We start from the raw sequence: 25467 nt of genomic DNA, 5'->3' as shown, positions 1-25467 counted from the left end.
TCAGTTCCAGGAGGGACAATCTGCCTCGCAGCTGGACCCGCCCAGGCTCTCGGGAGCACCTGAGTCGCCAGCGGCGAGGTGGGGTGTGGCGGGCCGAAAGCCTTCGCTCCCCTCAGCCCCCACCCCCTGGCCGCGGCCGCCAGGGCAGGCGGGAGGGAGGATGATTGACGGAACCGCTCAGTGGCTAGGGGATTGCGGAGGGAGGGACGAGGGGAGGGAACGGCTGAGCTTTCTCCTTAAACTGGTTGGGTTGGGCCTCGGGAACAGGCTCCCCCAAGCCTATTGGCCTCCCTGAATGGGTTGTTATGGTAACAAATGACCGAACAGTCCCTTATGAATCAGCCAATGAGAGGGGCCGTCTTTTTCACCGCACCTCTGAACAGTAGGTGTTGCGAAAGCCCGGGTAGGGCCGGGAGAAGAAGGCGGTGCCAGGACGCCCTGCGGAAGGGCCGAAGGCGGGGCTTGTGACGTTACTGGATGAACCAATCACCCCTAGTTTTCTCAACGGCCCCGCCCTTTTACCGCACATTTCCCCTCCCCTTGCTCATTTCGCACGACGCAGCGGTTGGGAACACAGACATTTTCGGAGCTGGAGCCGCCACTGCCGCCGCCATTTTGTGTCTGTGGAGAAAGAAGCTTCTGTGGCGGCTGGAAGTGGACGGAGATCACCCTTGAGACGGCGGCGTTTCATACCCGAGGTTCCCCCTGTGTCGTCCCCTAACCCCCCTCCGCGGTCAGCATGTGGTGAAGCCGGAGCCGCGAGAGACCCGGGGAGAGGAAGAGGAGTCGGAAGGGAGGCGGGGTATCGAGAGCGGCTTCAGCTTCAGCTGCGGCGGACCTCGGAGGGGGGCCGCGGCGCAATGTCAGAGCAGACGCCGGCCGAGGCCGGTACTGCGGGGGCCCGGGAGGACGCCTGTCGGGATTATCAATCATCACTCGAAGACCTGACCTTCAATAGCAAACCGCACATCAATATGCTGACCATTCTAGCCGAGGAGAACCTGCCCTTCGCCAAGGAGATCGTCTCTCTCATCGAGGCCCAAACCGCCAAGGTTTTTATACACCCCGCAGCCTCCTATTCTTCTAATACTCCCTGATTTTAGTGTCAGCCTCATCCCAGGTCTCGCTTCCATCCAAAGGGGGACAGTGTTCCTCCTCTCCAACCCTCCACCTCCAACTCAGGCTCGGTCTCTGGCCCAGGCTTCGAGCGTGGGCCTCTCTTGGGGGGGAGGGAGTGGGGAGGATAAAGGGTGGAGTCCCACTTCCGCTTACCAACTCCCTATTTAGGCCACCGCATTGTATATCCCGACACACACGTTTTGAATAGAGCCCTTCGGGGAGGGGGGTACTTAAAAGGCAGTTTGTGGTGTGGGGAAGTAAGAGTTAAAACCATTTTAACCCCCGGGAAGGTGGGGAGTGGTGGTTCTCCCATTCCCCGCCCCCACCCCCACCCCCTTACCCTTTTGGGTAATTGTGCTCTGTGGGTTGGAAGGAGGTGAAGGGGGACCTGGGAGCGAGCTGTTGGTGGGTGGGAGTAGGGAATTGGCCCCGAGTGGAGCAGCCGCCTGTTAGGAGCCCAACATGGCGCCTGAAAAGCACATGATGCGAAAGGGAAGAGAGGAGAATCCATTCCCTGCCAGCCAGGCAGCTGCTCACACCCGTCAGCCCCGTTTTGGGGTGGGGGCGGCCAGATCGAACTTTTATTCTCCTATCGGAGGGTCTAATTTGCCCCAAAATACGGGAAATTGGGGGTTCGGGCGGGGTTCGGGTGGGGGGAGGAGATCTTATCCAACCTGTAGGTGGAGAACTGGCCCAGTGGGTAACAAGTACTTGCAGTTTTTTTTTGAAAAGTTCAGTCCCTCCTCCTCTTCCTTTTCTCTTTTTTTCCTCCCTTCCCTGATAGTGAAGACGTGCTTTTCTTCACCCCTTGACAGAAGTGGTCCTCTGCCACCCTATATTTCCCTGTAGTCCTCCTCTTCTGTGGATTCATGTGGGAGCGATGTCATTTAAGTTACTGTTAAACTTAGTTATCATAATGAGTTTTAATAGCTTCCCAGTATTACGTTTTAAGTTATTTTTCAAGCTTGTACTATGGTTCAGTTTTTTCTAGTTGTTAGTGATTGAAATTAACAGGATGAGCCTCCTTTTAGCAGAGTGAACCCCTTTTAAAAGGCCACTTTAACAACAACCACCAATATATTGTTTAGAGGCGGTTTCTGTCTAGTGTACAACTGAGTGGTCTGACTCTTAATAAATGGTTTTGAAATGTGTGACTGGTATTATAAAATTTGTGAATAAAACATATAAAATATGTATTTGTCTTTTTTATTTACCTTTGTAAGGTGTAGAATCTGTTTCCAAGACTTATTTTTATCTACGTGGTTGTGTGTTTTAAACAAAAGTCTTTAAGTGACTTGGGTTCATTCTTTAGGTTCCATCCACTCTTTTGGGTAAATCTGTTCACAAGATACACGGTTTCAGGTGGTCCTTTCATACCTTAATTTAAAGAGGACAAAAAAGTAAAGATGTTTTGTTTTGTTTTTAAGGGCCCAACAAGTTTGTCATGCTCAGTCTGACAGCTAAAATACAAGTCTTCATTCACCTTTTCCTGTGAATGTCTGTGAAACAGCTATTGTTCTTTTTTTAAAGTATGAGACTTAAAAAGGAAGCATTCCTCATACTCAACATCCTTTTTATTGATATCACAAACATGTTGGACGTGAAAACTTAGTTTTTGCCTTGTTGAAGGCTTACCTTGACATTGAATGCCTTTTTTAAAAAACAAAACACTTGTGTTCCTTTCTTTCTTTCTTTTTTTTTTAAATAACATTGATTTTTAAAATCTAATTACCTAGTAGTTTGGGGATTACTAATATTCCACAGAGTCTAATATTTAGCAGTTCAGGTTGTCACTCAACAGTTTCCTTGCTGGTTTTTAATGGATCCAGAAGACCTTCGAGAAGTGAAAACTAAATGCTGACGATAGTGACCACATTAAAATTTGTATTTGTGTATGGCGACACAGAGTGGTGAAAATAGATGGACTATTTGCTGATAAAAGCTGAAATTTTTTTGGCACACGTTTCCTGGTTATTTTTGGAAAGCCAGGTTGAGGAAAGAAAAGATGTAAAAGTCACTGGGGAAATAATCAGGGTTGGGGTTGAGGGTGAGGGGAGGGATTTTCTGTCATTTGGTAGCAAACTGGCTTGGTTTTGTGTTTCTGGAGGTGAATGTTTGTGTCCTTATTCTCTAGCGTCTCGGCATTACTAAAGGATTCACACCTAATTTGACTCTTCCCATGAGGCAGTAGTAGTGAAAAAAATATTACATACAGGATTCACTTGTACAATAAAAAAATTAGCCTACTGAACAGATTTTGGTTTTAAAGAGAGCCTGTCTTCATAAGTACAACAATGACTAAAATGGTATAAAACATGACATGGTAAGATAAAGACACAGCAATAAAGCATTGGACATGTTGGTACTTACTAGTATACCCACATGCAGTGGCCTTGTGAACCCTTTTATTAGGACCCTAAAAGAAATTTTTCATACAAAGTTATTCAAAGGTTTCCTTGGCCAACTTTGGTTGTAAAGGTGTTATCAGAAGCAAGAGCACTTCCACACACTTGTATGGGCAATTGGTTTTGTGAAATATGATGGCGTTGTGTACTGCAGAACTGTGAGCCTACCCTAGCTACAGATAGCTATGGGTAAGTGTTGTTCAGGGTTAAGATTCCGATACACATGGGATGGGTAAATGGGGATAATTTTTTTTTTTATTTTGTCTTTAAATCATGGGTGCTCCTGTGGAGTCGGAGTTAACACTTTTTATGGTGTGTCTTAATGCTCCTCAAGTCTGTGAACCTGCTGATGCTTTCTGGAAACTTGCTGTACATTCTAAAAGCCAGTGGTGGGTTAGGCATTGCAGTTGAACTGGGGGCAACATTTCTTTGCTTTGGAAAGGGCCACCTGTATCAGGATCACCACACTGGCTTTGCACAAATTTAGAAACACTGGTTTGTGCATGTCAGAGGAAAAATATTTCGACGGAGAGTCCATGCTGTGAAGAAAATCTTCAGGACAAATCCTGGTTTCCAGAGTCAAGTTCAACCTGATTTACATGACTCAGCAGCTGCTCCATCCAGTTTTTCTTGTATCAGTAACAACTTGCACCTTCCTGCATGTCCTTGTGCAAGTTTCAGAGTGTTTTTTGCCATTAACTTCATATATGAAGTGTACTTAATTTCTTTGTTCATTGGATTATAGAAAAGTAATCCTAATGATTTTACAGGTAACAAAAGCGTCATAGAGTCTAACATATAAAATATGCCTATGAAAATTAGGGTTTCTGCCAGAAGTCTGGAAACTTTACTTCGTTGAGTCTAGGCACACTATTCTAAGTTAATGGGAGTCACAAAGCTTACACTTGGGTTACAGAAAATACCCTTTCCCCTTTTTGCTCACTTAAAACACGGGTCTGTTTACCGTATGAACCTGAAATTACATCGAGTGTTAAATGAATGTGCTAAAGATTACGGTTTGTCTTTCTGGTATTTCTGAGCTAATTTTATATGCTCAACTAAAGATCATTTTAAGAGATGACACCTTGAATGAACATTTAAGTTTCATAAAGGTTAATATTAATTCGAAAGTATTTAGTGTCAACAAGAATAGAAATCTGTATTGTATGTTTGAAAACTCACTTTTAAAAGTAATTCTTTGGTGACAATTCATTATACTAAACTTCTCAGTTTCTTTTTATCACTTCAGGCTCCTTCCTCAGAGAAGCTTCCTGTTATGTACCTTATGGATTCTATCGTGAAAAACGTTGGAAGAGAGTATCTCACTGCCTTTACTAAAAATCTAGTTGCAACATTTATTTGTGTGTTTGAAAAGGTATATATGCATTTAGAAACATTTGAATTTTTAAAAAATGTGTTCCTGATTAAATAAATACTTGTGTTTGTGTTGGGTTTTCTTGGGTGGTGAAATGTTTTATTCTCTTGGATATTTATCAAGTACCATGCTAAAGTTAGTGTTTTATGTTAGATCTTTAAAGCAGATTCTAGGGCTTTTCCATTATCCATTCAAGAATAGATGGGGTTTGCTTTTAGAATTTGTTTTGTTTTTAATTGAGTTCATTTGATTGAAGGTCTGTTCCATCACTAGAATATGGGCAAAAATATCTGAAGCTATCAAGAATACTTCAAATTTCATTGTTGCAGTTTTTGGTGTTAGGATGTTGACTATTCCTATCTGGAAAAGCATAATCTTCCTGTGTGTCCCAGCCTGTGATTGGTGCCTGAAACTTTTGTGATTCCCCCCCCCCTCCCCCGCCCCCGGAAATGTTTCCTGTTACTTTGTTCAAGTGTGTTTTCTGTGAATGTAATAGGTATGTGTGAATGGTGGACCAGTTAATTGCTTTAAGTTATTTTGGAAATACTTTTAATCCCCTCTTAGTGTTTAGAAGAGAGGCTTGTTAGTTTCTATACCCAGAGATTGCAACTTCTTCCTTCCATAACATTGTATCTGGTAGTTTGTTTAATACAGTATTAGGCTGAGGAAGACAAGGGATTTGCTGGAGTAATCCATTCTCTTCCTGTCAGACTTGATCTTTCACACTTAGCAAAAGGACCTTTAAAATAAGTAGTTTTAAATTTTGTTACCTAACATAAAAAAATGGTAGTTCTTATCTTTTATTAGCTGAACCTGTTGTGTTTGGAGAAATCTTACAGTTGTCAGACTTGGAGAATTGGAATTATTTTGAAAGAAGTATCAGATTTTACTTGTTAGAACAGATTTTACTTGTTTGTTACTTGTTTGTTTTACTCAAGTGGTTGCTACTTGAGTAATTTTTTTCTTCTCAGTTCTTAGAAAAAAATACTGCTAGTAAGTATATGCAGAAGAAATTTGGAAAGCTGGGTTTCAAATTGTATTAAGGGGCTTGTTGATGAATAGTGTATTGTAGACTTTGGCTAAATACTGCTTACCTGAAGCTGTAGTCTAAGAAGCCAACTTTGCATTACAGGAGTTGGGGAGCTAAACCAGCTTCTTGGTTTCAGTTTCATTATGTTCAAATTTAGTTGGGTGTTTGGTAGAATATTACTGAATCTAACAGGGCTTTGACCCTGCAGTTGATGAAAATGACTATAATAAATATAATTCTCTAAAGACTTATATAGGCCAGGCTTTATTATCCTAAAGTTAAAATTCTAATTCAGTTTTCCCAAGTACTAGGTGTCTCTGCTAACTAGTTTCTGAATATCATTGTTATTGTTATTCCTGTCATAGTTAGGTAACACTGAAGCTCAAGAGTGGGTAAGATACCTGTGAATTTCAATTTTTATGGTGCCTTCCATACCACAAATAACTTGTTCATAGGTGCCAACCATATTGTATTGCAGAAGATTGGTTAGGGAGACAGATTTGTCTTACAGGTTCAACTACTTTCTAGTTGTTTTACACTTTTGTCCAGAGTAAGAGTAACATAAGGAATACTATATCAAGCCCTAAAATTTGGAAACATTTTGTACTGTTAAAAATAGAATTGCTTAGTTGTTTGCTTTCATAAAGGCCAGGGGACAATGACTTTAATTTTTCTGATTTTTTTTGAAGGAGAAGTTTCTTATTTAACTTTACATTTTCAAACCAAATATACCTTTAATAAGTTATTACTGTTGTACATATTTATGAATGAGTAGTATGTTTGCTGTATTGAGAACAGAGATTTATTATATAGCTTTAATTCTTAATAATTAAAACATTCTATAGTAACTTAACAAGCCATAGAATTGTTCTGTTGTTCTAGGTGGATGAAAATACTAGAAAAAGTTTATTTAAATTACGTTCCACATGGGATGAAATATTCCCTTTGAAGAAACTTTATGCCCTGGATGTCAGAGTCAATTCGTTAGATCCTGCTTGGCCTATTAAACCTCTGCCCCCCAATGTGAATACATCTAGCATCCATGTGAATCCTAAATTTTTAAATAAATCGGTAAGTTTTAATATGAATGGTATATAATACTTTATCAGATTTCGATTTACCTAAAATTTCTTGTTTGAAATCTCAAGAATACCCCATGCTAAATTAGTTTCGTTACAAAAAAACTTTTTTTTCACTCAGGTTCACAGTGCATTTAAAGTACATTCTTCTTGTTGTGGTGTTACATAATATCCTTATTTCGGTTTTTAAATTTTTGGAAGATTTTTTGTGTGCTTTAAACATGACAAGCCATTTATGATTATGGATAATATTTATTAAGAGGTCAGCTGATAATTTTTAGTTCCTCTTTAGCTTCCTTTTTAGCCGTGAAATATATATTTTTAACACATTATTTTCTCTTATAGCCCGAAGAGCCTTCAACACCTGGCACAGTGGTCAGTTCCCCTAGCATCTCCACTCCTCCAATTGTTCCTGATATACAGAAGAATCTTACTCAAGAACAACTAATAAGGCAGCAGTTACTGGCAAAACAAAAACAGTTGTTAGAACTTCAGCAGAAAAAGCTGGAGCTTGAGCTAGAGCAAGCTAAGGCACAACTGGTAAGTAGAGGAGATTTGGCATTTTAAATATTTTAAACCTGTCTTCAGATAGAGAAGTAATTATTTTGTATTTGAATTGTATTAGCATGTTATTTTTATTAGTGAGTGTATTCTTTTTCCACATTTATTTTGTAAATTATGGTACCTTTATTACACCAAATTTTTATTTCCTTATTGTAAAACTCACTTGAGTATAAACTATACACTAGTTTCTTTCAAGTACTTTTTTCTGTTAAATTGCTATCTTTTAAGATAACACCTTAGTTTAATTAACATTATATCAAGTGGACTCAAGACCTGTCCCAAGATGGTTAGGTGTGTTGTTGTGAAGGTGTGCGTAGTCTTTAATGTTTTATGAGCTTAGGTTTCAGGAGTAGAAATCCAGTTCCTAAAGCCTATGAAAGAAAAGCCATCACAAAATTAAGGAGGCCAGGAAGATTACCTATTTCCATGCATGAATGACCTTTTACTAAGTTATTTTACTTAGCACTTGAATTTGAGAGTGAGGAAGTGCAGGAAGGCAAGATTTTATCAAGTTCATTATCAGTGACATTAGGAGGAACTAAATTTTATGACCTAAAATTTAGCTGGAATGACTCTGATTCTTGTGCACCTAGGGTGCAGTGATTTATTTGGTAATTTCTTAGTAGCAGTCTGGCTCAGAATCCTGCATAATTAGGAAGAGGGAGGATGTTTTTTTCATTCTCTTAAAGATTACATTACAAAAACCCCAAAGTAAAGGACTAGTAAGAAATAACAAGCCCCATAAGTACATGAACTTTCTCTCTTCATTTTAATCTCCACTTAAACACTAGAAGTATACAATGTAACTGTAGTATTGAATGGATTTATTGAAAAAACATTACATTCTTTATTTTTTGTTTTCCTGACAGATAATCTGCATGTTTTATGTATTAACATAAATGTTTATTTTGTATTTCAGGCAGTTTCTCTTAGCGTTCAGCAGGAGACATCCAACTTAGGTCCTGGATCTGCACCATCCAAATTACATGTTCCACAAATTCCCCCTTTGGCTGTTAAACCTCCCCATCAAGTTCCTGTGCAACCAGAGAAAAGCCGTCCAGGTCCATCCTTACAAATTCAGGATTTGAAAGGAACTAATCGGGATCCCCGTCTTAATAGGATGAGTCAACATTCTTCGCATGGAAAAGATCAGAGTCACAGGAAAGAATTCCTAATGAACACATTGAACCAATCTGATATTAAGACAAGTAAAACTGTACCCTCTGAAAAACTAAATTCATCCAAGCAAGAGAAAAGCAAATCAGGTGAAAAAATAACCAAGAAAGAACTTGACCAATTAGATTCTAAATCTAAATCTAAATCTAAATCACCATCACCTTTGAAAAACAAATTATCCCACACAAAAGACTTGAAAAATCAAGAATCTGAAAGTGCAAGGGTGTCGGATATGAGCAAGAGAGATCCTAGGTTAAAAAAACATCTTCAGGATAAGACTGATAGCAAAGATGATGATGTAAAAGACAAGAGAAAAACTGCAGAAAAAAAGGACAAAGATGAGCACATGAAATCATCTGAACACCGACTCGTTGGAAGTCGAAATAAAATCATCAATGGCATCGTACAAAAGCAGGATACAATAACGGAAGAATCAGAAAAACAAGGGACAAAACCAGGGAGATCAAGTACTAGAAAGCGGTCAAGATCGCGATCACCCAAGTCTCGATCACCAATTATACATTCTCCAAAGAGAAGAGATAGGCGGTCACCCAAACGAAGGCAGAGGAGTATGTCTCCAAGTTCCACACCCAAAGCTGGAAAGATTCGCCAATCAGGAGTTAAGCAATCACATATGGAAGAGTTTACGCTACCTTCCAGGGAAGAGCGAAATGCTAAAAGGAGTAATAAACAAGATATTCGAGATCCAAGGCGAATAAAAAAGACTGAAGAGGAACGACCACAAGAAGCTGCGAATCAGCATTCTACAAAATCCGGCACTGAACCAAAGGAGAATATAGAAAATTGGCAAAGTTCCAAGTCTACCAAAAGATGGAAATCTGGTTGGGAAGAAAATAAAAGGTAGGATGTTAATGTTTTTAATTAAGTAAAATAACGTATGTTTTAAAGACAGTCTTAATTTTAAAATTGGGTAATATTTATTGGATGCTGTAATTAGTGCTTTATTTTTCCTTTTATTTTTCAGTAATTGGGTGAAATACCATTAGTATTCCTATTTTACAGATAAGGAAACAAGTTTAGAAAGGTTAACTAGTCTACCTAAAGCTGCACGTCTAGGACATGCAAGAAGTAGAATTCATGTCTGATTTTCCTGACTTCAGACCTTGGGCTCTTAATCATTTAGTTAACTTTTGTAGTTACATGTATTCATTTTAACCAGATCTTTTGGAATATGGTCCTGAGTAATTGAAAAAATTTTCATGAAGTAACATGTTTTTGTGGTTTCAGCTTACAACAGGGTGATGAACATAGTAAATCTCCTCATCTAAGGCATAGGGAGAGCTGGTCAAGCACTAAAGGAATCTTGTCACCTCGAACCCCAAAGCAGCAGCATCGATTAAGTGTAGATGCCAATCTTCAGATTCCTAAAGAGTTAACTCTTGCAAGCAAAAGAGAATTACTTCAAAAGGTAGTTACTATGACCACATGTAGTCATTATTCTCTTTTGTCTAAGTTTTTTTGTAAGTGCTTTTTATACTTAAAATATTTGATTTCCTTTTATCACCCCTACACAGACGAGTGAACGTTTAGCATCTGGTGAAATTACACAGGATGAGTTCCTTGTTGTTGTGCATCAAATTCGACAGCTATTTCAGTATCAAGAAGGTAAACATAGATGCAATGTACGGGATAGTCCTACAGAAGAAAATAAAGGTGGATTAAAAAAGAAACCTCTCTTATCTGATGCTGAATTAACCTACTATGAACATAAAGCAAAACTGAAAAGGACACAGGTTCAGCATTCATTTCCAAGACTTGATCTCTTAGATCCTGATATTTTTGACTACCCTTTGACCGATGCCTTGTTGTCTGGAATAGAATGTGAGCCATCCAAAAGTAAACATGCAAGTAGGAATAGTGGAGCACAGTTTGACAGAAAAGAACAATTTAGTGAAAGAGCAAGACGTCTTTCTCCTATATCTGGGAGTCGTACTTATGCTGAGAATCTTTCACCCCATGAGGGCCGGAGAAGACATGACGAGCAAGTCTCTGCTAAAGGTAGAAAAAGTTAAATCAGATTATGCCTATTGAATCAGCAGTGAAGGGAAAATGAACAAGCTAAGTGGGGATGGATTTCTGTGACTGTTCAGACTACCTTTTGTTTATTTTGTTTCATTTTTTCCCCTCAAAGGGAAGGGAAGGGAGCTAATACTTAAGGCCACCCTATGTGTTAGGTACTTGACTTAGGTTCTTTATATATATGTCTGATTTAATCCTCACAATAACCCAATTAAATATATTTTATCCCATTTTACAGATAGGAAGCAAGACCAGAGAGGTTAAATAACTTGCTCTCAAAGTCAAATAATTAGTTGACAAAATGGGGATTTTTTTTGTTTTGTTTTTTTTTAAACCCAGGTGTGTCTGACTGTAGAGGGCATCCTCTTTCTTGCTGCTTGATATGCTGTCTTTTCCTTCCCCTCTAATAAAGTGAGATAGTTTTGGATATTTTTGGCTAAACATTTACATGAGAATAAAAAGATTTAAGATAATTTAATAAAAATTCAGATTCAGGGAAAATAACATCTTTTTCTTTTTAAAAGGTGTACGAGAAGAGCAGAGGTCACCATTCAATGATCGTTTTCCACTTAAGCGACCTAGATATGAAGATTCAGATAAACCATTTGTAGATAGCCCAGCATCAAGATTTGCCGGCCTCGATACAAATCAGCGACTTACAGCTTTAGCTGAAGACAGACCATTATTTGATGGACCTAGTAGGCCATCAGTAACAAGAGATGGCCCAACCAAGATGATTTTTGAAGGACCTAATAAATTAAGCCCTAGAATTGATGGACCTCCTACACCAGGTTCTCTTCGGTTTGATGGGTCACCAGGACAAATGGGGGGAGGTGGCCCTTTGAGATTTGAAGGACCACAAGGTCAGCTAGGAGGTGGGTGTCCTTTGAGATTTGAAGGTCCTCCAGGACCAGTAGGGACGCCTCTGCGGTTTGAGGGGCCGATTGGTCAGGCAGGAGGAGGAGGTTTTCGGTTTGAAGGTTCACCTGGTCTGAGGTTTGAGGGATCTGCAGGTGGTTTGCGATTTGAGGGACCAGGGGGCCAGCCTGTGGGTGGTCTCAGGTTTGAGGGACATCGGGGTCAACCTGTGGGTGGTCTACGGTTTGAGGGACCTCATGGTCAGCCTGTGGGTGGACTTAGATTTGATAATCCCCGAGGTCAGCCTGTAGGTGGACTTAGATTTGAAGGGGGTCATGGTCCATCAGGGGCTGCAATTAGGTTTGATGGACCTCATGGTCAGCCAGCAGGTGGGATCAGATTTGAGGGCCCTTTGCTACAGCAGGGAGTTGGAATGAGGTTTGAGGGTCCCCATGGTCAGTCAGTGGCTGGTTTGAGGTTTGAAGGACAACATAATCAACTTGGTGGGAACCTTAGGTTTGAGGGTCCACATGGTCAGCCAGGGGTTGGGATCAGGTTTGAAGGACCGTTAGTCCAACAAGGAGGTGGAATGAGGTTTGAGGGTCCTTCTGTACCAGGAGGTGGCCTGAGAATTGAAGGGCCTCTAGGTCAAGGTGGTCCAAGATTTGAAGGTTGTCATGCTTTAAGGTTTGATGGGCAGCCAGGTCAGCCATCACTCTTGCCAAGATTTGATGGATTACATGGGCAGCCAGGTCCTAGATTTGAAAGAACTGGTCAGCCAGGCCCACAGAGATTTGATGGACCACCTGGACAGCAGGTTCAACCAAGATTTGATGGTGTACCTCAAAGATTTGATGGCCCACAACACCAGCAAGCATCAAGGTTTGATATTCCTCTTGGTCTTCAAAGCACACGATTTGACAATCATCCTTCACAAAGGCTTGAATCAGTATCTTTCAATCAGTCTGGTCCATATAATGATCCACCTGGCAATGCTTTTAATGCCCCATCCCAAGGACTACAGTTCCAAAGACATGAACAAATGTTTGATTCACCTCAAGGACCAAATTTTAATGGACCACATGGCCCTGGAAACCAGAGTTTCTCGAATCCCCTTAACAGAGCTTCTGGACACTATTTTGATGAAAAGAATCTCCAGAGTTCCCAATTTGGAAACTTTGGCAATTTACCTGCTCCAATAACAGTAGGAAATATTCAGGCGTCTCAACAGGTAAGTCTGTTGTAGTTACTCTAAAATGATGTTCTTTGCAGATGTGGACCATTTTAATGTTTCTAGGGTTTGAAGATTTTTAGGAAATAATTTATTCTGTAGATTGACAGTTTGTAAGGTACTCCAAAAGTCCACATGCTAGGCAAGTGGGATGAGAGTCTTGAGCCTTAAATTTGCAATTTAAATCCAAAATTGATTTTAGGTCTCCCAGGATCTGTAGAAATCTCTCTCTCTCTCTGTCTCTCTCTCTCTCTCTCTCTCTCTGTCTCTGTCTCTGTCTCTCTCTCTCTCTCTCTCACACACACACACACACACACACACACACACACAGTGTTTGTTTTTTAATGGACTTTATTGTTTTAGAATAGTTTTAGGTTCACAGCAAAGTTGAGCTGTGAAATACAGAGATTTCCCATATTACCCCTTACACATGCATAGCCTCCCCATTATGTTTTTTCCTTTTTGGTTTCAAAGGTAGTAAAGTATTACACAATTGTGAGTTTGTTTCATAGACTCGTGCTACATTGTAGAACTGTGGAGCCCCTTAAAGTTATAGGGAGCTGGATTTTTAGACTTTTAAGAACTTCCTTAACCTGAGTTAAATAAAATCAAACTGCCCATGCTTTTACAGCCTTTCTTTTTCTTTTCTTCCTACTTTTCACCACCTTTCCAGTGATTCCAGTTGAATACAGTTGTGTGATATTAATGTAAACACAGGAAACTTGTGACATGTCTCCCAAATACATTCAGTGCATCACCTCAACTTGTACAATCATCTGTTGGTATTCTTTTGCTTTTGTTCTGCATATATTTTAAAATGCGTATTGAAGTAATTATAAAGCAGTGTGCTTACATTATGTGATTAATGACTACTTTGCTTGCCTGCTGAAATTCTCCTGGGCTAAATTCCCTTTTTTTCTAGGCACTGACATTTCCTTACTAGGACAGATTCATTTTATAGTAGTAATGTCTCATGGAAGAAAATGTAAAACAAAAAGATTTTAAAATGTGTTATAAGCATTATTGATAGCAAGCAGTCTGTACAGTAGTTGTTTGTCTTTTACAGTCTACTTTGCAACCCAAAGTATGATGTTCAAGCAGGATGATCAAAAAAGAGTTAAGAGATTGCTGATTAAAGCAGGCTTTTCATATCTGTGGGAAGGAGTCTGGTCAGCAGTTCTGGCCTCAGCTTTGCTGACAGCTAGCCATTATGATTGTGTACAGGTCATATCTCTAGATATCAGTTCTATTTGTAAAATAAGGGAAAGCATCAGCAAGGTAAAGTGATTTGTGTAAGGTCACACAGACTGTTGGCTATCTTATGTTTGCATGGTATCTTAAACTTCTCATATATCTTATAACCCATGAAACAGGTAAGGGAGTATTGTTTCATTTTTGTAGAAAGTCTAGAAATGAAGTGATCCAGTTAAGTTACACTTGTACATTTTTATTGTAGAAACCAGACCTTACGATATCTGTCGGTATTTTTATATGATCAGAATGTTAAAGTTTTAGTTAAAATACAGAAAGGATGTTCTTTTTTAAAACCAAGGTTTCTCTTAAAGGTTCTTACTGGTGTTGCTCAGCCAGTAGCATTTGGCCAAGGACAACAATTTTTACCAGTTCATCCACAAAATCCTGGAGCATTTGTTCAGAATCCTTCAGGTATGTACTTTCTGAACTTAGCGTTTTTTCAAAAAACAAATACTGTTTTGTTGAGTAGCTATTTTTGTCAGTTTTAGGAAATGACAATTTTGAGAGGGGATATGCAGTTTAGAGAAATTTAATCTGGCTAGAAATTTGTGTTCCCTTTTTGAGTTTGTTTCCACTGTTTATGTGTATTCACTTGGATCCTGTTTATAGCTAGACATGGTCAGCCAGGGTTTTGTAGACCATAAAAAAGAAAGAAACCTGTGGAGGGTGGAGTAAAGGGTGATGTTTGTGTTGAGGTAAAATGAAATAAATGACAAACCTCAGAAATCTCAGTTATTTGATATTTTGAGTTTTTGTTTTGTGTATATGTGATGATCCAGCAAACACGAAGTGAATACTAGGGACTTTGCTTTATAAAGTTGATTCATTCATATGTCTTTATGGGCACTCAAATAATAATTGTACACAACATGTTAAAAAAGTAGAAATAGGGTGCCTGGCTGGTTTAGTTGGTAGAGCATGTGACCCTTGATCTTGGGGTTGTGAGTTCAAGCCCTGGGTTGGGTGTAGAGCCTTCTTAAAAAAAACAAAAAAGTAGAAAAACCTGAGTCCCTAGCCAGGTCCCCTGAGAAGCTCTTCTGTTACTGCGAGATGAGGCATAACAGTATTGTTATGGATACAGTAACTGTATTGGATATGAGAGCTTTAAAAGCGATTTTTAGTTTTGGGGTGCCTGGGTGTCTTAGTTAAGCATCTGACTCTTGATTTTGGCTCAGGTCATGAGTTCATGAGCACTCCCATCAGGCTCCATGCTGCAGAGCCTGCTTGGGATTCTCTACCTCTCCATCTCCCTCTGCCCCTCTCCTGCTTGTTCTCTCGCTCTTTCTTTCTCTCTCTCTCTCCTCTCAAAATAAATGGAAAAAAAAAAAGTGAATTTTAAATTTAATTTGAAAACAATGGGAAGTATATAAATTATGGTATTTTATAAAATAACTGCAAAGCTTTAGTGTATTGAGAACTAGCCCAACCAAATTGTAGTGGTACTTGCTTTATTTTTTTAATCATTAAAATAGGCACTTTCAGAAACATGCTGTAGCGTGGCACTATTTAGTTTACAAATTTAGGGAGTTTTCCAAAACTTGTGAAGTAACTAGGGAAAGCCTAGTCAGTCAAGTTCTAGTTTATGATTTAGTTCTTAAATTGTGTCATCACAAGTATTTCATGTAATTAATTTGAAAAACACTTGTGTTTTTAGTTCCTAGATTGACAGGATAAATTAATATTTTTTAAATGTTTTTTTGTTGTCACCGTATTGAAAAGGGAAGAAAGAACTGGGATCTAAAGTCAGAAGACCAGTGTTAGAAGCTATACTTTACTACTTTATAGGTAGGCAGGGTATAAGCAAATATCCTCTCCGGGATTCAGTTGCTTCCTCTTGAAAGACAATAAAGTCAGTATTTGCTTGGGAAGTTTGTTTTTTAAGAGTCAAATAAGGTAGTATATGCAAAAGTGCTTCATAACATGTGCTGTATTAACGTATTCTTTTTAGAACTCAGTTTTTTTTTTGTTGAGTAGAGGATTTGTTATGTTGGGGTGAGTAGCACGAGATAGTGTGCAAAAACTGCAAATTTTCTTTTTGTTTTTACAACCTTGGGGTGCATGTGTATACACACAGGGCATAGCAATGTCACAGAGGAAATCACATCTTTTTCCTGTAGGTTGGAGGAATTGAGTGAGATGTTAAGTATGCCTTACTCCAGGTTCTGCTCACTCCTACTAAAGAGGTGTGAAAAGCATCCAGTGTTCTATATTCAGCTTCTCTTAAGGTTTCTTCTTGAAAATGAAAGTAAAAACACCTCCTAGTAGTAAATATTTAAACATATTGATCATTTGCTGTATGCTAGGTATTGTTCTAGGATGACTCTTCTTTACCTATAAAACTGAGGCACAGATATGCAACTTGGTTATGTCACACAACTAGAAAATGGGATTTCCAGTTAGAATCCCAGGAGTCTGTTTCCATAGTTCATGCCCTTGATCACTCAACTCAGCTGCTCACAGACTTGTGAATAGCTGGTTACAACTCTGAAACATAAATAGCTAATCCCAGTGAAATGTAAATGTTAAACTAGGGTGTGAAATGGTGTTGTAATTGACTGTTGAGGTTAATTGATTCATTCATGTATTCAGACATTTCAACAAATATTAATTAGCCCACAGTGTACAACGGACTGTGCTAAGGGTACAGTATGCAGTGGTTAAGAGCAGGGATTATGTATATTGTGGATGCAAACTGAATTTCCTGTCATGAAGAGAAATTTTTAGTAGTTCAGAACTTTTTTCTAGAGGTATAGTTAGATGCATAATAGATAATAGTGACATACAAATACATTAAAATACTGTGTTTACAGTTGATTTAAAGAATAGTAATTGGGGCGCCTGGGTGGCTTAGTCGGCTAAGCGTCCGACTTTTGATTCTGGCTCAGGTCATGATACCCTGTCGTGGGTTTATCCCTGCTCAATAAAGTATTTATAAAGTACTTATAAAGTTTCATAAAGTATCAGTGTTTTCAGTGTTAACTTTTAATCTTTGTCTTAGAATATATTTTTAAGAGATGAGGACTTGCTGACCTAAATGAAAAGTTCACTTTAGGAGCTTCTGTGATAATTACACTCATCCTGAAGAAGATTTTTTCAAATTTATTTTTATTTTTTTATTTTCTTTAATGTTTATTTTTGAGAGAGAGAGAAAGAGAGCGTGCACACGCGCCGCATGAGCGAGCATGAGTGGGGGAGGGGCAGGGAGAAAGGGAGACACAGAATCTGAAGCAGGCTCCAGGCTCTGAGCTGTCAGCACAGAGCCTTACATGGGACTCAAACTCACTGACCGGACCTGAGCTGAAGTCAGACGCTTAACTGACTGAGCCACCCATGCATTCCCCAAATTTATTATTGATAGGGCATCTTGAAGAAAACTTTGAAAAATGCATAGTATGATTTACATCTTTGAGTTCTACTTTCATTTTAAGAGTGCTATTTTTTTAAAGGAGCCCTTCCAAAGGCATATCCTGATAATCATCTCAGTCAGGTGGATGTAAATGAATTATTTTCAAAACTGCTAAAAACAGGAATTCTCAAATTGTCCCAGCCTGATTCAGCTACAACACGTGAGTATGGTTTTTCTATACTGCATGTACACAAAACTTTATTAAGTTTTAAAGGTGTATGTATGATTTGCTATAATGTTATAAGTTATGGTAAAAGTCATTAAAATTTTGCATTTTTATTTTTTTTCTGGAAATGAAATATAATTGGCTTATAAGGAAATACTTTAAAAATTTTCTAAGATGGTACTAGTAACTTTATAGTGGACATTGTTTCATTTAACGTTCGTGCAAATGCCATGTACAGACTTTTTACTAGTTATTTTATATTGATTTAGTTTTTAAAAATAATTTGAATATTGATGAAATAAAATTTCATGAAAATTGACTTTTAAGAAATCAGACTTAATTTCAGTTATCAAAACAAAGAATTGTATTTGTTTCCTTGGTCAGTAAATACAGTGAATAGACAAGATGGGGTTCTCTGTATGTTTATGACACTTTAGTATTCCTCTATAATGAATGCTTAGAGAACGGTATTGAGAAGTTTGTTTTTTTTCAATTGAAGAAGTAAATGAAGTTGCTGCTCAGCCTGCCCCTGAAGAGGAGGAAGATCAAAATGAAGATCAAGATGTTCCAGATCTTACCAATTTTACAATTGAAGAACTGAAACAGTATGTAATCTAATTTTCTTTCTAATTTTCCAAGATAAATGGGACAATGACTTTAATTAAACAGTGGATGTTATTATTAGTGCTATTCATTTTATCGCTCTTTCAAGTGTTTATAAAATTTAGGAAGCATGTTTTCTTTTTCTTTAATGTAGTGAAATATACATAACATAAACTTCAAGAAGCCTTTATGTTTTTAAATTTCGTTTTAAAATATGTCTGCTGCACAAGTATTTAGGCCAAGAGACCATCCCCAAATTTCAATTTTTTAATATCTGTATTTGGTATAGGAAATACAAGGAGTTACAATAGTAGGTATTAATCATCATGTATTCCTTTTATCTCCATTTCTCTTAATCATTTTTTCTGTATTTGATATTCTTGTGCTTTTGAAGATAGGAAAATGAGATTTTTATAGTCTAGTATTTAAGAACTTAAAAAAAAAACTATTTTCATTTCATAAGTAATGCATATTCATTGTAGGAAGTTAGAAAATTCCTACATGCTCTGTAGACCATGTGACTCTTGATCTCAGGGTTGTGAGTTTAAGCCCCATGTTGGGCATGGAGCCTACTTTAAAAAAAAAAATTAAGAAAAAAAAAAAAAGAAAATTAGAAAATTCAGTTAAATCAAGAAAATAAATTTAACCTACAATTCCAACTTTACTGATAACCACTCTTTTAACATTTGGTGCATATTTTTTCCTAATATTTTATTTGTGTGTATTACTCCTATAAAAAAAGTTAAAGGTGCTTTATGGACTTATTATATCCTTATGAATACTTCATAAAAATATAGACACCTAATGGATTACACCTTTTAAAACTCAATTTTTTTTAACTGTAATTCATGGAATTAAAGCTTTATAATGAAAGTCTTCTAATAAAGGCTTATAATAAAAGATAGTATCCCTTTTTCCTGGCTTTACTCTTTACCCAGAAGCATTAAAAATAATTGTTTTTAAGTTTATTTATTTATTTTGAAAGAGAGAGAGGGAGTGTGAGTGGGGAGTGGCAGAGAGAGAATCCCAAGCAAGCTCTACCCTGTCAGCACAGAGCTGGATGCAGGTCTCGCTCTCAGCGAACCCTGAGATGACCTGAGCCAATATCAAGAGTCAGATGCTTAACTGAACCATCCAATACCCCCACCCAGACGCTTTTTTAAAACCATTTTTAACTGTTAGTTATGGTTCCTTGCATTTCTCTATTTCTTAAAAGATACATATTTTTCTTGATTTCTTGATTTATCACATTTAGACAATCTTTTGATTTCCTGAAAATGAAGATTTAGCCAGCTCTTTTACTGTCCTACCAACTCTTCCCCACATAGTTATAAAACCATTTTTATTAAATCATTATTTAGTATTAACAGTTCATAACTGCCCTATTTATTCAGTTAGTTGGTCTGTATACCTGTTTCTTTCCAAATAGGAAGCTCAGAATTGTAAGAACTGATGGTGACCTTAGTTTACCATGAGTCTAATTTTTCTTTTTAGTTATGTATACTATTATTATTTCTTTTGTACTACTTTCACCATTCTTTAGATGAGGGTGGGGTAGTTGAGTCATTCAGAACTCCAAAGATCTGAAGAGGTGAAATCCATTTGTTCTGCCATACCCATCTGCCATGTCCACCTTGATGTTGACACTAATCTAAGAGCAGGCCAGCAATTGGCTTATTAGTTAGCAGATGATCATTCCATTTTTAGCTAGAAAGGAAATAACTGGGCCAGGCCTATCAATAAGAGGATAGACTCCATGTTCTAAAATTCACCAAAGTTAATTTAAAGAGGGTCAGTGACATGATATTAGAGAACAATATTGATCTTAGGTATTGTTTCAGCCAGCTTTTGGCCATTTTTCCACATTATCAGAACTAAAGATGATTTCTTTGTTTTTCAAAATAGACGTTATGATAGCGTTATAAATCGACTGTACACTGGTATTCAGTGTTACTCTTGTGGAATGAGGTTTACAACATCACAGACAGATGTATATGCAGACCACTTGGACTGGCATTATCGGCAAAACAGAACTGAAAAAGATGTTAGTAGAAAAGTCACTCATAGACGTTGGTACTACAGTTTAACAGTAAGTAATCAGTATACCTCTAAACCATCTTTTAACCCTTAAATCTTATCATTCTAAAAAGTGTTATAGTTTAAATAATTGCTGGGAGCTATCTCATCAATTTTCTAAATAGAATTTGATCCCTAGAATATAAAACGTTTTTAAAATAAATTTGAAGAGTATGTATTTGCTTTTTGTTGAGATAAGAGTAAGACGTAAGTTTCTACTAGCTGTAAAATTCCAATTTCCTATGACATTATTTTTTTTGTCAAAAATTTTATGTGAAATTTATCTTGTTTAAATTAGTAGTTGTAACTCTAGAGGTAATGGAAAATGAACATTAAGAACTTAACTGTTCAGTAGTTGCTTTGTATTGTCTCTAAGTTGTGGGGTTCACAGAGAAAGTATAATTTTAAATAATATTAAAGCATATTATAGGTAAATGTACCCTTATCTTTCAATGCTATTATATTGAAGATAAGCAGTAAAAGTTTAGAAACAAATGAAAATATTCCTTTTAAATCAACTCCTTTTAAGGACTGGATAGAATTTGAGGAAATAGCTGATTTGGAAGAACGTGCAAAGAGCCAGTTTTTTGAAAAGGTGCATGAAGAAGTTGTGCTCAAAACTCAGGAGGCTGCAAAAGAAAAGGAGTTCCAAAGTGTACCTGCTGGACCAGCTGGAGCAGTTGAGGTAAGAAAAGAATATTAAATTTTCTACCTCTGGTCATCCCTGAGTTCCTTATCAGTGACCAACAACAGCAAAATAAATGTTAACTATTTTTGCATGGAAGAATGCAAAATCCTTAGAACTTATTTTGTATTTATATATTGAACTTCCAGATAACACTTAAGTTTTCTTCCACTTAATAAAATGTTTATATGTTTTTACCTAAGTTGATTGAATGTGTTCTGTAAATTTCATTTTTATGATTCTATTTTAGAGTTGTGAAATCTGTCAAGAACAATTTGAACAATACTGGGATGAAGAAGAGGAGGAATGGCATTTAAAAAATGCTATTAGAGTAGATGGAAAGGTAATTTTCAATTCTTTATAAGTGTTAAGATTAGATTTTTTTTGTAGGGGCTAGCTCACCAGTTAGAAAGAAAAATTTTTGTTTTTTGATTCTTATAAAAAAGTTATAGAGTGTTTGAGTTGGAAGTTATTTTAGCAGTCAATTGGTTCTATACTCATTTTATATAAGTTGCAGAATTAGTTAACGATAAACCCAGAGTAGATCTGAATCTAGTCAATCTTCTTTTTACCTAAACCACATCATTTTAATTCTGAATTTATAATTCATCATAAAAAAACTGTTACTATCTTAAAAGTATACCATGTTATCTACTTAAATGTATAAAGCAAGATTACAGAGAAACTGGATGAAATTTTTGTTTTATCCACATATGTGACCAAGTGATTTTTGCCACCTTTCTAAGGTAGCTGTTTTTTAGTGTAAATTAAAAAAGACAATCCTATCAGAATAGTCTGTTGGAAATGAACACACATGTGAATACCTACTTACTGTTTTTCTTTTTGCTTCAGATTTATCATCCATCATGTTACGAGGATTATCAAAATGTAAGTTCTTTTTGATTACTGTTTTTTCTCATGTACATTAATAAATTCTATTTTCAGTTATTTTTTTTTTTGCATCAGAGCAATATTATTTAACTTTATTGAGCTGTTTTGTGTTTTGATGTAGCATTTAGGTTGTTCACTAAATATTGGTGTTAGATTGATAGGATCTGATTTAGATTTTGAAATTTCTGTATTCCTTGAATTCTATTCACTTGAGTCTTGATGTTTTTTACTAAAACAGTAGGCCCAGAGAAATGTGAGGGAAACTGAAGAGGATGATCATAATGTGAACAGATTTCTAGTTATGGGTAGTGTTTACGGCCCTTTTTTTTTTTTTTTTTAAACTTAGCATATTATAGCATAGGAATAATTTTAAAGTGATCACATGTGAAATCTGAAAGACCTGTCTTGACTTCAGAAGTTCAAATTTTCATATTTGAGAGTAACCATTTCTTAAAACCAAACAATAAACACTAACTGGTTCAAGAGGGAGTTTGAGGGGCACCTGTGTGGCTCAGTCAGTTAAGCGTTAGACTCCTGATTTTGGCTCAGGTAATCTTGTAGTTCATAGGTTTGAGCCCCACTTCAGGCTCTGTGCTGCCAGTGCGGAGTCTGCTTGGGAAATTCTCTCTTCTTCTCTCTGCCCCTCCCCTGCTTATTCTCTCTCAAAACAAATAAACTTAAAAAAAACTAAAAAAATAAATAAAAATTAAAAAGGCAGTTTGGAAGATACATTTAGGTAATCAAAAGAGAGTAGACATTCTAGGACATTTGATGGTTTGTGAGGTCAGAGTGTTTGAAATTACGATAGTCACAATTCCATAGTATATGTAGGGGTTACTATCTCTGTGGGGTTAAATATAGAAGTATATCTAATCAACTTCCTTTGGCCTGACAGTGGTTACTGCTTTTCTTAGCTCAGATCACTGCTGAGGATGTATTAAATGCTCAGTATATTTATTTGCCTGCTTTTATAATGTATGGGGAAGCAGGTATTATTTATTTGTTATGTGTATGTTTCTTTGTCCACACAAAGGTCTTATAAATAAAACTAATGTGGTACTTTTGAACTTGAATTAGAACTCACAGGGCTTTTCATTTTGTAGACATCTTCATTTGATTGTACACCATCTCCCAGCAAGACACCAGTTGAAAACCCTTTGAACATTATGTTGAACATTGTCAAAAATGAATTGCAGGAACCCTGTGAAAGTCCCAAAGTTAAGGAAGAACGAATTGATACCCCACCAGCTTGTACAGAGGAAAGCATAGCAACACCCACTGAAATTAAAACAGAAAGTGATACAGTCGAGTCAGTTTAAATAAAATGAGAAAGGTATGTTTTTCTTTTTAAAAAAAAGCTGCTGTTGGATCTAGAAGGTGAAGAATTTTTTATGTATATATAGACATATATCTATATAAATTGTCTAGCTGAGGCAGGGCCTTCAGCTATCATTTGGTTAATAAATACATTTTAGTATTTGCATTTCCTACTGCCTGCACAGTTTCAGGTGCTTGTTGTGTGAAAGTTCTGTAGATGTGTGCAAATTTAACAAAATGAAATTGTATGTGTAAAAATGTACGATTTTCACTTGTGAAACTGTAAATTATAAATAAAAAATATTTTTGCTATCCATGGAGTGTAATATTTATGCACACCATCAAATAAAGACAGTGTTTCTGTACTTTTTATTGGGTGAAAATGGAATTAAACAGCAACCTCAACATAAAAGATTTTTTTTTCTAGTAGCTTCACATGATTAAAGAAGCAAATTCTGGTTAGTTTTATCCTTCAAATGAGGGTTGTGAGAGAGCACTGCAGGACTTTTCTCAAATAGAAAAGCCAGACTTGAAGAATTTTTTAAACCGAAATAGGACTTTGCATATATATCTCTCCAGCTATAGAGAACCATCCAGATGTCCATTTTTGAAAAGTATCTAATGAAGCAACTTTTATTGAACTTGGACACTGATACCATCAAGCGATTAACAGATATATTTAAGTACTAAAGGTGATTTTTTTTTTAAGTGACATTTTTCAAATTTGTCAAACAATTTAATGCAGATGAACATATTTCTATTTTAAGTTACAGGGGAATCTGTAAGAATGTTCATTTGAAACATGGTTAACCTTTTTCCTTTGTTGGTTTTGACTGAATTAGATGGATACCATGAGATGTTAATATTCATACATGTAATAAATAGAATGATGAAGAAACTTCAAGTTTGTATCTTTTTTATTTCTTCAATGGCTTTAGAATGGCTTCTTTTTCTTACGTCTTTGTTCATTCATCACTCTGTTCTTTAAAACCTGAGCATGGCACCTGCTATATATAAGGCAGGATCTCTGAGATGCAAGATTAATCTTTCCTGTCATCTATTGGAGATGGGCATACAAAACAGTGAAAGTCAGTTTGTTGAGCACTTGCTATGTGGTAGGCATTGGCAAACTTTTTACATATATTTTCTGTGGTATTTACAGATACTACTACATAGTAGAGTGTGTTCCCCAGTGTACAGATTGAGTCACTAAAAACAGTTGAACAAGAATGTAGACCTGGCTTTGCTTCATTTTACTGCGATTACTACTTCATTTCTGCAATTAAAAAAATAAGTAGGTACACTAAACTACCTAGAGGTTGGTTAAGGAAGACTTAAAGGTGGTGGTATTTGAGTTTTGGAGGATAACTAGGAGTCCACATATCTATGGAGAATGAACAGCAAACAAAATCTTGAAAACACGTGCTTTCAAATGTTTTTTATGTGGTTAAAACCAAACAACTTTGAAAATTCTTATGAAGTCTTCTTTGTCATGCTTAGTTCTATTACACTGGGGTGCATGGGAGCCACTAGAAATTGTAAACAGACCCTATCTGCATGGTTTTCTTTTTTTTTAAGATTCAAATGAATACAAGAGATTGTCAAATGCTATTATAGAGAGGTTCAGTCAGAAAGCTTAGGTGTCCAGTGGATTTGAGAGGTAACATATTTGTGATAGCTTAACTTAGGAATATACATGAACACTGTCATGGAAGAAAGGCTGTGGTCTGCATCCAAAAACATAGGCAAAATTTTCTGTTGTACCTTCCTTTGGGGAGACCATAACTTTTATGAAAGGCTTAAAGGTATGACAATCAAAAGAAAGGTGACATTCAAACCTACCAGTGTACCAAAAGTATCCATACCAGGGAAGAAGGTCAAGGACAGGTCCCTGGGGAGCAAACATTTAGACTCTAGATGGGAAGGTGAGAAAGAAGCCCTATTGAAAAAATAAAACCAGTAATGGTAAAATGGTAAAACAAAACAAAAGTTTAAAGACTGGGTAGTAAACAAGTCAAGAAAATATGGAATGACTGAGAAACAATTGACTGAAGAACAGCTAGGTATGGGTGCCAACACCAGTAGCAATGGGTTGTGTGAGGTAACACAATAGTAAGAGCTACTCTTATGAAATTTAACTAGAGATTTAATTGTAGTTAGAATGAGGCAAAAAAGAGATGTTAACATGTATA

The 25467-nt window shown here is 37.0% G+C and overlaps 1 protein-coding gene across 4 annotated transcripts; it reads left to right on the top strand.

The window, feature by feature from the left end:
• Positions 1-536: 536 nt before the first annotated feature.
• Positions 537-24179, top strand: PCF11 (PCF11 cleavage and polyadenylation factor subunit). 4 transcript variants are annotated; one of them, XM_043580095.1, is made up of 16 exons: positions 537-1052; positions 4774-4899; positions 6812-7000; positions 7354-7548; positions 8492-9609; positions 9997-10177; positions 10284-10767; positions 11313-12877; positions 14443-14542; positions 17578-17697; positions 18206-18308; positions 20212-20395; positions 20912-21067; positions 21318-21410; positions 21920-21955; positions 23062-24179. In XM_043580095.1, exons 1-16 carry the CDS (start codon positions 861-863, stop codon positions 23275-23277), a joined length of 5058 nt encoding a protein of 1685 aa, XP_043436030.1. In that variant the 5' UTR covers positions 537-860; the 3' UTR covers positions 23278-24179. The 4 variants fall into 4 exon arrangements, with proteins under 4 accessions (XP_043436030.1, XP_043436032.1, XP_043436031.1 ...); XM_043580097.1 differs by having other exon boundaries at positions 538-1052; positions 10284-10374; XM_043580096.1 differs by having other exon boundaries at positions 538-1052; positions 10284-10374; positions 18203-18308.
• The last annotated feature ends 1288 nt before the right edge of the window (positions 24180-25467 follow it).

The sequence above is a fragment of the Prionailurus bengalensis genome, chromosome D1 (assembly GCF_016509475.1).
Source record: "Prionailurus bengalensis isolate Pbe53 chromosome D1, Fcat_Pben_1.1_paternal_pri, whole genome shotgun sequence".
NCBI lineage: Eukaryota > Metazoa > Chordata > Mammalia > Carnivora > Felidae > Prionailurus > Prionailurus bengalensis.
The sequence above is the reverse complement of the archived record's forward strand: the minus strand, read 5'-3'. Positions and strand labels throughout refer to the sequence as shown.